Genomic DNA, 12,695 nt, shown 5'->3' with positions numbered 1-12,695 from the left:
GCCAGATTAATAATTGAATTTATCCTGTGAAACAATTAATCACACGGGCTAGTAAGAGCCTGCTTGATTGAAGTACCTATATTTTAGTTTAATTTATGTCTTAAAGACTTGAAATTTCCTGCCATTTTATGAAGTATTAAAATCTATGAATTCCAATTGATAAACATTGATAAATTGAATTACTAAAGAATTAGGTACCTACATTGACTTACTAACAGTCAAAGTAAAAATTACTTTACAAACCGGTGGTTTTACTTGGTGATAGGGCTTTATGCAAGTCTGCTGGGTAGGTACCACCCACTCATCACATATTCTACCGCCAAATCGCAGTACCTACCTACTTAGTATGATTGACCTGAGATCAGGCAAAAGAACCACTGCGACATTTGTAATGGGTACCTATTTCATATTTTAATATTGTTTACCATTTTCATTTTAGCTAACTTCGATTATTTATCAATACATAGATGTGTTACAGGAATGCAATTTTTGTTTTTTTTGTTTTGACGGATTATATCAACAAATAATTACGAGTTATGTTAACAACTTGTTTACGAGACGAAGCTGATTACGAACTAATGATTGTCTTTGTCAAATATTTTGCAATCGTAACGATAGGTAATTAGTTCGAGAGAGCTTTAATCATTATATCATTATAATGATAATAATATTATTATTATATATCGTTAAGAGTATGACTCCGTTTGCACTAACTTTTTTATACCTATCTACTGTAGGTATATGTACATTACGTTGTATGTATTTAGGAAATAGTAGTACATCAATACTACATGTACTTACTAATATTTATAATACTGTATAATATTAATTACTAACTTTTAATTCATTATTGTAATTTTCTTTATATTTAATATTTCGCCTGTAACGCGTGATGTGTCAAATAAACATCTAATTTTTATATTATATATCACATTTAGTTGTTTTTTAAGATATAATATTTTGGTTAATTAAAATTTCTAAAATCAAATTGTGGAATTTTATTGCATAGTTGCACAGCAGACAACTACAGGTAGGTAGGGAGGTATTTTTCTCGTAGTCTGATAATCTCATTGCTGGGCTTAGCCTTCCCCTGATAATGAAAGGGAATACTTTAATTCGCCACGACGCTTTATTGGGGATTACTGGAAATATGTATACTTGTTTGTCTTTGAGGTTCTCCCCGTACTTGCAGGCTACCTAACAACGTCTGCGACGTAGAATATTAAAAAAAAATACCATTACGTTAAGAGCATATGATGTCCAAATAATACTAATTATTAATTACAAACATTCGTGTGTTAATAAATACTTTAAAAGTTACTCTACTTTCCTTGAACACGGCAATAGAGATTAAAGTAATTTATTAAAGTAAATAATCCGTTTTTATGCTCTTCTGTATATAATACAGTTTTCACACACGATATTATGTTTTAATCATAAACTAATACGAGGCATACTTAAATTAATATCAGTATGAAACCAAAGAACACGTAGAGCATCGTACATACAATAAAATGAAGAAATTATTTGAAAACATTTCGCGATATTGTATCAGAAAATTGTGACATCTTGATATCATTGTAATCAACCTTCACATTTTTCTATCTATTGTGTCAAAAACAAGCAAGCTTGAGTAGCAAATTAATAGCAAACGCAAAATCTACGCAACTCTTCATAATAGACCGAAAGTCACCCCATTGTTCTTCCGATGTGTCCCGTTGGTTCAGGTAGCGGAAGTAACCCGTGCAGCGGGGTGGGGGTGCCCTGCACAATTAGACCTCACCCCCGAGAATAAAAGACCGGGGCGACCAACAACATCATTAGTTACTCGCAGTCAACCGTAACTACTAACCGTACTAACTAAAGTAATCATGGCTCTCTGGACACCATACGCTGAGGACTCACCATTAGATCTATCTGTGAATAGTACACGTGAAACGACATCGCAAACAAATACGGACCTTCCACCGCATCCATGTATAAGCACAGTGCAACACAGTGTTGAACCGTACCCATACATCGGATATGTCCAGCCCATGTACGTGCCCGTTGTTGAACCAGCGCCTGCGTCTTCGAGTACAAATATGTCGCAATCGATGAGTGTCTCATGGAGTACGTGCGTATTTTCGCCACCCAAGTCTCCGGTATCAGACGAAAAAAAAAAGCGTCCAAGTTATATGATAGATGTAGACGCTCTAGAGAGTAGAGTAGAGTAGTAGAGCAATGGCCGAAAAGAACGGAGGGTCGTTGCTCGGTAATAATCCGAGAATGCGTCGTGCCGTGCAAACTAATCAGAACGCCGACGATTTTTATAGAAAACAGAGAGACAGGAATAATTTTGCTGCAAAGCAGAGCCGTGACAGGAGAAAACTACGAGAGATCCACAATTCACTCAAGGTCACTTATTTGAAAAAAGACCTGTCTAAGATCATACGTCTGCTGTCTTCGAATAGGTGTATAGTGTGTGACCAGACGTTCCCTTAGAGATTTAGAATTATAATAGTGTTTATTTTTTTTTTATTTTGAACTACAAGTTCTTAACTCTAAGGTGTTTGTGCAATGATGTTTGTGCAATCTTATAAATAGTATACTTGCAGAATATTATTCTCTAAAGAATTGTAAGTTGAAATAAATTTAATAAATGACCAAACATAAATTGACTTTTTAATTATTTAAAACCTTTTAGTTTTGTTACAAAATCATAGAAAGTTATAATCAATTTGAAGTTTACACTAACAATATCTATATCGAGTCAAATATTTTCAATAGATTTTTCTATCTTGTATCATAAAGATAAGGTGGACTACCGAGCTTAACCCCATTCAAGTCCCCATTGAATAAAAAGTTAAGTACATACCATTAAGTTACAATAGAATGGGTGCGGCTTGCGCAAGCGCCGCTTTTTACTTCTTTCCGACCAATCGGGTTCACGAATGAGTGTTTATTGTGTATTCAAAGATGATCGATAGATATACATAATTTACTTTTATATTTACTTTAAATGGGTTTAGTGTATTTTTAATTTGTAGATAATCAATACAAAATGTTTAAAAGCAAATACGAAACCGTTCAATATTTTTTTTGCCTCTGTTCATCAAACGATTTGTGTTATGTTTATTAGCTATTAAGATGCACACGGAATGATATCAATAAATAAATAGAAATAAGAGTGAAAAAATAACAGTACGAAACTTGCAAATTCATATATGTACTACTCAAATTTTCAATAATCCACCGCGCGAACATTAGTGTTATATTAGCTTCTTAATTAAAGTTATTTTTAGGTTAAGAAATCTAAAAATAAAAGTAATTCCTGTACTTAAACTAGATTTATTTCGCTACAAATAACCTTACACAACTGGATATAACAGACTACTATACTTTCTGCTTGATGACGTGCGGCAAGTCGAATTTACCTCGGACGCATTTCAGCTTCACACCGGGACAATCTTTAACTCTGAAATTGATAAAAAACCCAAATTCATCATACATTATTGGTGGCAGACGCAGCAGATACTTGTTAAGTTTAATGTTTAATGGATCGCTTATAAAGCGATGAATTTTGAAAATATTAACTATTCCTTACATCGTCAACGCACCAATAATGGGAACAGAGATATATATCTTTTGCCTGCATTTACACTGGCTCACTCACCTTTGTAATTGTAAAAAGATCTATAGCTAAGTATATTTATAGTCAAGATGTGCTGCAGTATTATGGCGACTGCTCCATTTGTCATGATGAACCACATCACTCACCTGCCGACTCTAACGAGCACGATATTGTGTTCCTGCAGGTTGTGTCCGATGCCCGGCACGTAGGCGATCATCTCTCGCCCGCTGGAGAGACGCACGAGCACGCATTTACGGTTAGCGGAGTTCGGCTTCTTGGGTTTTCTGATCAAGGTTTTTAGTATCACACCCTGAAATTATGTTCCTTATTTAACTAAAAGTAAGAGCCTGTTTAGGGAAACATAACAGGGGTTCTGGGTTATGCTTTAATGAGAAGGTTTGGAGCTTAATTCATCACGTTGCTCCGTCGACTGTTCGTGAATACACACACACATACACTTGTAGGTTTTTCACGTTATTTTACTTCAAAGTAAAGCACTGTATTAAAAACACAAATTAAACACACGAATATTCAGTGAGGCTTATATGCTTGGTACAGATTTACTCGATTTAGCTAAATAATCGAGGTTTTGTAAAACACATTGTTAGGAGACTATGTAAAAATATATATCTTAATATTCCGTATGGGTAAATAAAAACCTTCATAATATAAGAGATATTTGTGCACATTGTCTTTTATGCATACTTCTAATGCGCTGTTCATAGCAGTAAGTTTTGGCATCCCTTGTTCATATGTTACAATTACATCCTAAAGTTGAGAGTGGTGTTTCAAATTTTTTTTTTATTATTTTATATTTGTATCGCAGACTGGAATCTAAGATGTAATGTCTTATTTGCCTGTTCCTTACCTAGCTTCTTAACTCTACAAAACAAACGGTATACGACACACACAACGATACAAATTATTGATATGAGGCTGTAAACTAATGAGTGGTATTCACACAAGCGCGCCTGACCATATTAATAGTGACATTTAACTGAAAATTGTAAATTAATAATTTAAAAAAACCTAATACACGCATTTTATAGAATTATTTTTTTCCAATTTTGTTTAATGTTAGTTTAGTATGGAGAGTGTTTCTGAAGGGACAATATTAGTAAAACACCAGTGAGTTTGTTATAGCCCGGTTTCTATATTTAACGAATTATTTTTTTACATCTGTAACCGATAATTTTGATATGACGTCAATACTTACGGAACGTTATTTTTTAAATGTTTTTTATTCATGCATAAGGCAAAACTAATTGTTTTTTTTTTTTAAATATAGTAACCGGATATGAAAGAATAGAAGTATGTTAAATAGTCAGCATACCTTGGCGAAAGGATTTCCATTGAGCGGATTTCTTGATTTTCTCTTTTTGATATGTGGACCCGTTTTGTGCATCTGCGCGAGGGATGCCATCGTTCTCGACAACACTGATGTTGCTTGGAGATTAGAGCCGGTTAGGAAGTCTGTTGTGGGTGCCACTCGACGGATTATAGATTGTGTGGGTGTAGCTGAATAAAAGTTTATAGAATAAAATACCATGATTCATGATATGTACTAATATTATAAATGCGAAAGTAGCTCTGTCTGTTGGCTTATTTCTGTCACGAAGAAATCGAGGTAGTCTTAGATTTGGTTAAGGTCTTAGTATATAATTTACAGGAACATATTTGCTATGCGAACTGAATTACGGGGAAAAGCTATTGCTATATAATAAAACTGATATAAATTGAAAACTTGCACATTAAAAAATAAATAAACATCATATCCAAATAGGAGTATTGTTTAAAATACATAGCTGACATCTTTTTCATATTTTTTTCGCACGTAGTCAATATTCTTATCTCATAAAACAGCAGGTGCAAAACCATCTGTTTCGGATTATCTTCCATCGTCATGTAGCCTAGATATTTTAGTGTAATTTGAACTCTAGATTGTGAATCGATTTCATTTCTTGCAATTTAACGGCTCGGTTTTAATGACAGTGTAATGTATAAATTTAACGTATATATATCGCCGTTACGGTTTTATTATATGTACATATATAAAGTCAAGATTTTTTTTCCCTAGTTACCTAGTCAGAACAACAAATGATTATTATAGATTGTTTTGTTATTTTTAAAATAGATGTTATTTTTTGCAAATTAAAAATATTCCAGGAACCCGAAACATATTCAGAAGTTAAAATTATTTGAGCAACAACTAAAATAACAAACGTATTGTAGAGTCGAAGGCAATATCACGTAGTGTCCGGCTGAATGTTATTGTTTGAGAAAATCGTCGCCAAGTGTCTCCCGGGAGAGAGGCTTGCATCTGTCTAGCGCAAGCAAATATTATAATATCGATACAAGTTACGAGCTGAACACTTGTTGGACGTGTTTTAAGATTTGTTGATTTCATATGCAATTAAATCAAAGCGACAGTTGACAATAGTACAAATACATTTGTAGGTATAAGATTTGATTTGACTAGAATAGAAGAATTAGTAACGTACCTATTTTATCCTGAATTTGTTGATTTGGGGCTGATTTATCGATGGGACTATGTTATTTTGAAAAGTGAACTGGCGATCAAAAAATCGGTCGTAAAAAATTAAAGAATTGAAGTCATTTTATTTTTCATCAAAAATATTTATACAGAGCGTCATTTACAAAACGCGTATACACTAAACTTGGACTGTGTCTGAAACAGTACCTGCTCTTTTTGCGGATTATAATCCGCTAATAGTGGGCATTGTCCGCACACGACGACACATAGATTTGAAATTATCCTTTCTGACAACGTTGCTTCGAAATTATTTACAAAAAAAAGTCCACAGGCGACAATAGGGAAGAGTTGCGCTACGGGAGCATTGTCTGTTCCCAGAAACGCTGTAAATCATATTTGTGTAAGAATAACTTTAATACCACTCACAAATGGTACAACTTTATCGCAATTGTCAATTCAACATCTCATACTATGCGTTCGGTTATTGCAAATAACTGCACATTGTTATCAACAATAATAATAATTCTTGGAAGGATTCTTAAGACTTCTAGAAGAAAACTTATGATATATTTTCGTAACATTAACGAATTGATAGTATAATGTTAAATATTCATAATCTATATTGTTTAAATATGTATTATATATAAAAAGGAAGTAACAGATCTTAAATGTCTCACTGTCATTTATGGAGAAGGTATGGAGTATACTTCACCACGCCAGGTGGAGTATACTGGCGTTCCGGAAACGATTCCATAACGTAGTCTCGAACGCGTACCACTAGATGGCGTTGACCGAAATAATTCACCCGGTTTCGACATATATAATAAAATGTTCCAAGTATAAACAAATATGAATCAAATATTTATTTGATTATGAAATTACTAATTAAATTGTTAAACAGAAGTTTTAATCTATACTTATAAATAATCATCAAGATGTACCCGAACTAGCCGTATATGTAGGACCGGAAGTATTAATTGATAACACTAGGCAGCTGCCAAAATTAATGCAGATGTCGATTTCGCGTATCGAAATTACATGTCCGCTAAATTGACAGTTATATACGGTTTCCTATTTACTATCGGATTTGTTTACGTACGATGTTATTTATAAGGGGCTTACATTGGGGATTTGAAATGCGTAACAATATGTTTTTATAAAAAAAATATATTACATACATAAATTTTTTAATCTGTATTTTTTGTCTTTAAATAAAATGATTATACAATTTCTGACAGCATACGCTGCGGAGACGTGTCTCTCTGTCAGGGACGATAGGTGATTATTACTCTAAAGATTTTTCTTAATCTAAAAATTATTCTATAAAAAACTGTTGTATAAGTTACATTGAGATCAATATTGTTGAAGAATTGCTTTCAGTTGCTTCTTAGTGTTATTAATTTTTTTCTATTAAAGTCCCCATTAATCTAGATCACAGCTATATTACGATCTGGTCTAAAACATTAATAAGTAATTTTATGTGAACTTTCGGTAACTTCGTGTCTTAAGGGAAAGTCTTTTTTTTATAGTATAGATAGGCGGACGAGCATATGGGCCACCTGATGGTAAGTAATCATCAACGCCCATAGACATTGGCATTGTAAGAAATTTTAACAATTGCATCACCAATGCGCCACCAACTTTGGGAACTAAGATGTTATGTCCCTTGTGCCTGTAATTACACTGACTCACTCACCCTTCAAACTGGAACACAACAATACCAAGTACTGTTGTTTTGCGGTAGAATATCTGATGAGTGGGTGGTACCTACCCAGACGAGCTTGCACAAAGCCTTACCACCAGTGAAAAGTATCAATAGTCCACTAACACAATTTATCACTAACTGGCATTAATCACTTAAAAAAGGTTAAGTCCTTTTCAACATTAGAGCCAATAATAATTATTATCATATTCTATTTATTGGTTTTATTTAATTGAATTTATATTCACTAATATTATAAATGTTTATCTCTCTGTTTCATGGCTAACTTAGCCGAACCGATTTTGATGCAATTTAGTAGGCAGCAAGCTTGAGCCCCAAGGAAGGACGAAGCCTATATAACTGTTTGCTTTTTTATACCTTACATCTAAATGAGAAAAACAAATTAATTTTTTTATAAATACTTTTTAAATGTTAGTTGCAATTTAAAGTAATATAATTTATTATCTATATAATTTCCATATAGGTCATGACTGCCTCGTTGGTCTGTTGGCTTAATGTAAGGCCGCAGACCCGGAGGTCTTGGGTTCAATTCCCAGGTCGGGACAATAAAAAGTTATTGAGTTTTTCTGTCAGAAAATTCTCAGTAGCAGCCTGGAGTTTGGAAGTTAGAGAAGTGTACACTCCAGTGCCTCGGAAAGCACGTAAAGCCATTGGTCCTGCGACAGAACTCTTTCCGGTTGTGTTGGATTGGCGTCCCATTGGATTATGAGAGCTAGAGAATAGAGAGTGCACCTGTGTTTGCACACACACTTGTTCACTATAATATCTCCTGCTTAGTTGGCTAATCTCTGTTGAGATTGGCCACTGTGGCCGAAATCGGTTTGGAGGATATCAATTCAATAAAGTGCTACACTTGTGTTATATAGCAAGCTGATAATAAGCAAATGGTACGAAATCGCAAGCTTTAAAACCTTCTACAATAATTGTAATGATTGTGGATCTTAGGAATATAATTTTAGTATATGTTATATACCAAATAATATTATTGAGATAACAAAAGAATAAACGCAATATTATTTACCACTATAAGCAGGGCATTGGATTCTTAATCCAATAGATAACAGCGAAATTCCTTTTCGTAGTAAATTCATCTGAAAAGTGAAGAACATAGGTTATAATTAAAGCCTAAATTTATAGGCAGAACAATTTATTAGTATGAACACGGAAACAATTATTTTCAATTACCTTTGCACTATTTTAATATTATTTAGTACTTTTATTTATAAAATTCCAATAAGTACGTGATTTTTTTTCATAACATAACCTCAAATTCTATATTTATTTTGGCATTTGAGTTTTGACATAAGGATGACAGAACAGACCGACGGTGCTGCATGTATAATATGTTTTAAAAATTAAAAAAAGAAATCATTAATAATATTTTTATTAAAATAATTTTAGGTACATAAATATTTTAATAGTGCCTTTTAAATAATATAATAATACATTAATATAAAAGTGACACTGTCGTAAAATTCTCGATAGATGTCACTTTTACCTTTAAGCAAGTTAGCTTACCGCTATTCAACGATAGATGTCACTTTTTGGTATTTGTTCTAATATTTTTTTTTTGATAATTCATGCCATAATCCCTACCTAATATAAATGCTAATGTATTTATAGGCTTATACTTTCAGGCAGGAACGGAAATATGCCGTACAGCGAATGTTTGCTTCGCAAGTCAAAATATTATTTTTATTATTGAGGGTACTGACGAATTTTGTTAAGATAAAATATTTATTAAAATTAATATGTATATATTTTCATAAATATATTAAAAAAAAATTATATAGAAACTTAAACAAAAACTAAAGTTGCCATATAATTAAATCAGTATAACAATTTAAAGCTTTTAAGAGTTTAAAACTGTTTAAGAGGAAACGTTACCTGGAACGACAGAACTTCATAAGAAGATGAGTGCTTGATATAGTAAGATTGAATTAAAACTTCAGTTAAAATCTCTTCAAGTTTTATGAGCTCGAATACGACTTTACCATTTATATGGCGGCTTTAACATAATCTCCGTAGGAGAGATTTTATTTAATGTTATGTATGAATTTAATATTATTTTACTTCGTGGTTTTTATTTTAATGATTTGCATTTCATTACTGTATCTATATTTTTCGATTGTTACTAGTTCTTTTAGATAGTATTGCTCGTGTCGGTTTTGTACAGGTTAAATGGAGATTCTGTTAAGTGTAACTGTATTAAATGTATTTATATATAATTTATATATAAACATAAAATTAAATAAAAAATTAAATAAAAATTAGTACGTAATAAAATGTTATTTCTTTTCATAAGAATTAATACTGCGTGACACATTAATTGATCTAAATTTATAGTAATTTTATTGTCATTTTACTGTATGGAGTTCTACAAATCTATCATACAAAGTTTTCTCAGAATCAGTAATATTTTTGTCAGAATATTTGACACTTGGAAAGCGTCGGAGCGATATTTTGAATCATATATCGTATATACACATACTATCGGACATATACATATGACCCCAACGAAACCATAAAATAGAATAATAATACTTATTATTCTCCTGACATACCTATCAAACAACATACATTTTTTATTTAGAGTATTATTATGAAATATAATTTTAATTCCTGTTTTTATGTAATATTTCTAAGAATGGAATAAGAAGGGTCGTCACTTGCATTACTGATTTATGTTCTAAATAGCTGCGACTCGCTATTTTATCCACGTTAAATTGTTTTTACGTATATATGTACGTAATCTTTAAGTAATTATAAATTTTGATAGATTCAACCTATTTTGTTGAAATAAAAACTAAAGTGTGCCTTATTCTTGCCTATATTAACTAAATTATTAACATTTGAATTTAATTGTTATCAATAATGAACGAACGAACGAACAAATAATGCTTGTTTTCGTTTTGACAACTCGGAAATATTCATATTAACTCAATAAATAAGTTATTTTTAATTTTATAAATAAAATTAATTGTGGATACAGACAAAGTTGATAAAGATTCGATGTGACCAATATGTATTAGAGGGACAACAATTTCAAATACTCTTATTATTTATTTTGAAAGGATTTTAAATCGAATCATTACTTGTGATGAAAAGTGGACACTGTACGATAATCGAAAGCGCTCGTCGCTATGGCTGAACCCTGGAAACCCAGCCAAATCCTACTCTAAACGAAAATTGACTCAGAAAAAGTTACTTATGATTATTTGGTGGACTAGCGCCGGTGTCGTTCTCTACAGCTTTCTAAAATCTGGCCAAACGATTACGGCAGATATCTATTGTCTGCAACTGCAAACCATGAAGGAAGAACTAGCATCTAAACAACCGAGATTGGTCAATCGCTCTAGGCCACTGCTGCTTCACGACAACGCAAGACACACACTGTGCAATTAAAAACCACTAAGTTAAATGCTACAATTACAATGTCTGCGACATCCCCCGTACCCCCCGGGCCTGTCTCCAACAGATTACCATTTTTTCCGGAATTTGGACAACTTCTTACAAGGAAAAAAATTCAACTCCGATGCGGAGGTCCAAACCGCCTTCAAAGAGTTTATTGATTCTCGCCCCCATGGTGTTTTTTAGTAAAAGGATCTATGAGATGGCAAAAGTGTATGAATAGCAACGGTATTTTGATTAATTAAATATATTTTACAAAAAAAAAAAAAAACTTTATATTCCTCCCGTACAAAACGCCAATTTCATATGTAAGGACCTAATAATAATACATTTATTGTTATATGGTTCTTTAAGTAAAGCTTCTTTGGATGCGATATGAATTAAATTTCAATATAGTATAAGAGCAACGTTTCTGTATGTAATGTTTAATTGAGTTCCAAACCTTCTCTCCTTAATTAATTATTTAAGTCGAGTCTTTACCTAGCGGTTGTTAAGTTAGGTACTTAAGTCCTGTGTTTGACAGAAAGTTACTGTCTAACACAGACGGGTTGAAAAATGCTTATCTAATTATGTATTTAAAAATATAACATTTATGTTACGTTCTTATAGCTCACTTCTCACGCATACTTTTATCACCGAAATTTAGTTGAGAAGGTTTGATTTTTGATTTTTTATGTGAAACTTTGATTTTTAAAGACGTATAAATTCGTAAGTACATATTTTTTAATTGTTAATTTTAAGTGCTTAGTGATAACTTGACGGTGTAATTATTTCAGTAAATAAATAAAATAAACTCAATTCACAAATATCAACGTTTAATTTGTTCTTGGAGTGATGTTTAAGATTTATTTACTGATAGCTTTTGCGTCAGTTTCGTGTTAAGCAGAAAACTCGGATGATGTCACTAATGTTTACAGCGACCGCATTGCGATAAATTGAACACAACTCGCTCAGTCTATACAAGAGCAAAGAACAAAGGTTTCGAATTAAGATAAAATTGTATAAAAGGCAAATAAAGGTTCTCAAAAAACAAAATGTACTCAAGTTCTCGGCTGTAGTTCAAAAGCTGCTGTAATTTATACTAAGTAAACATGTCGCGACTTTGTTAACGCTAACAATTCATAAGGACATTTTTTTGATCCCGCTATAAATATATGACATTAAGAGACTGTAACTGATTTAAATAATTACTAATTATATTTCTTTGCTTATTTTATTCCATTGGACATTCCTAACTGTAATATTTGACTTACTCCCAGCAAAATAGTAATAGAATCCTATTGTTTAAGGGGAAATTTAATATTTATGTCGCCTACAGTCCCGTTACGAGTCCCGCAGGTAGAGGATTACCCTTTCCACAACACCCTTTTACGCCCACAAATGAGACAGACGCGTTAGAAAATTGCATTCAGTGTTTATTGACTATTTGTTCAGAAAACAACACATGCTAAAAA

At 32.4% G+C, this 12,695-nt stretch overlaps 1 protein-coding gene across 1 annotated transcript; it reads right to left on the bottom strand.

The window, feature by feature from the left end:
- Positions 1–3,314: 3,314 nt before the first annotated feature.
- Positions 3,315–9,119, bottom strand: LOC126769562 (40S ribosomal protein S12, mitochondrial-like). Its single transcript, XM_050488433.1, has 5 exons — positions 9,016–9,119; positions 8,852–8,921; positions 4,947–5,131; positions 3,760–3,923; positions 3,315–3,457 (listed from the first exon to the last, which is right to left on the bottom strand). The coding sequence occupies exons 2-5, from the start codon at positions 8,919–8,921 to the stop codon at positions 3,376–3,378; spliced, it is 501 nt and encodes a 166-aa protein (XP_050344390.1). The 5' UTR covers positions 9,016–9,119; the 3' UTR covers positions 3,315–3,375.
- Between the last annotated feature and the right edge of the window lie 3,576 nt (positions 9,120–12,695).

This window comes from Nymphalis io, chromosome 7 (assembly GCF_905147045.1).
Source record: "Nymphalis io chromosome 7, ilAglIoxx1.1, whole genome shotgun sequence".
Lineage (NCBI taxonomy): Eukaryota > Metazoa > Arthropoda > Insecta > Lepidoptera > Nymphalidae > Nymphalis > Nymphalis io.
The sequence above is the reverse complement of the archived record's forward strand: the minus strand, read 5'-3'. Positions and strand labels throughout refer to the sequence as shown.

What these genes read in the sequence shown, in the direction of transcription:
- LOC126769562 (XM_050488433.1), bottom strand. Translation starts at nt 8,921, where the DNA reads ATGAATTTACTACGAAAAGGAATTTCGCTGTTATCTATTGGATTAAGA. An exon ending in CCAATGCCCTGCTTATAGTG is followed by an intron (nt 5,132 to 8,851) that starts GTAAATAATATT and finishes ACTTTTATTCAG; the next exon opens with CTACACCCACACAATCTATA. An exon ending in ATGGAAATCCTTTCGCCAAG is followed by an intron (nt 3,924 to 4,946) that starts GTATGCTGACTA and finishes ACATAATTTCAG; the next exon opens with GGTGTGATACTAAAAACCTT.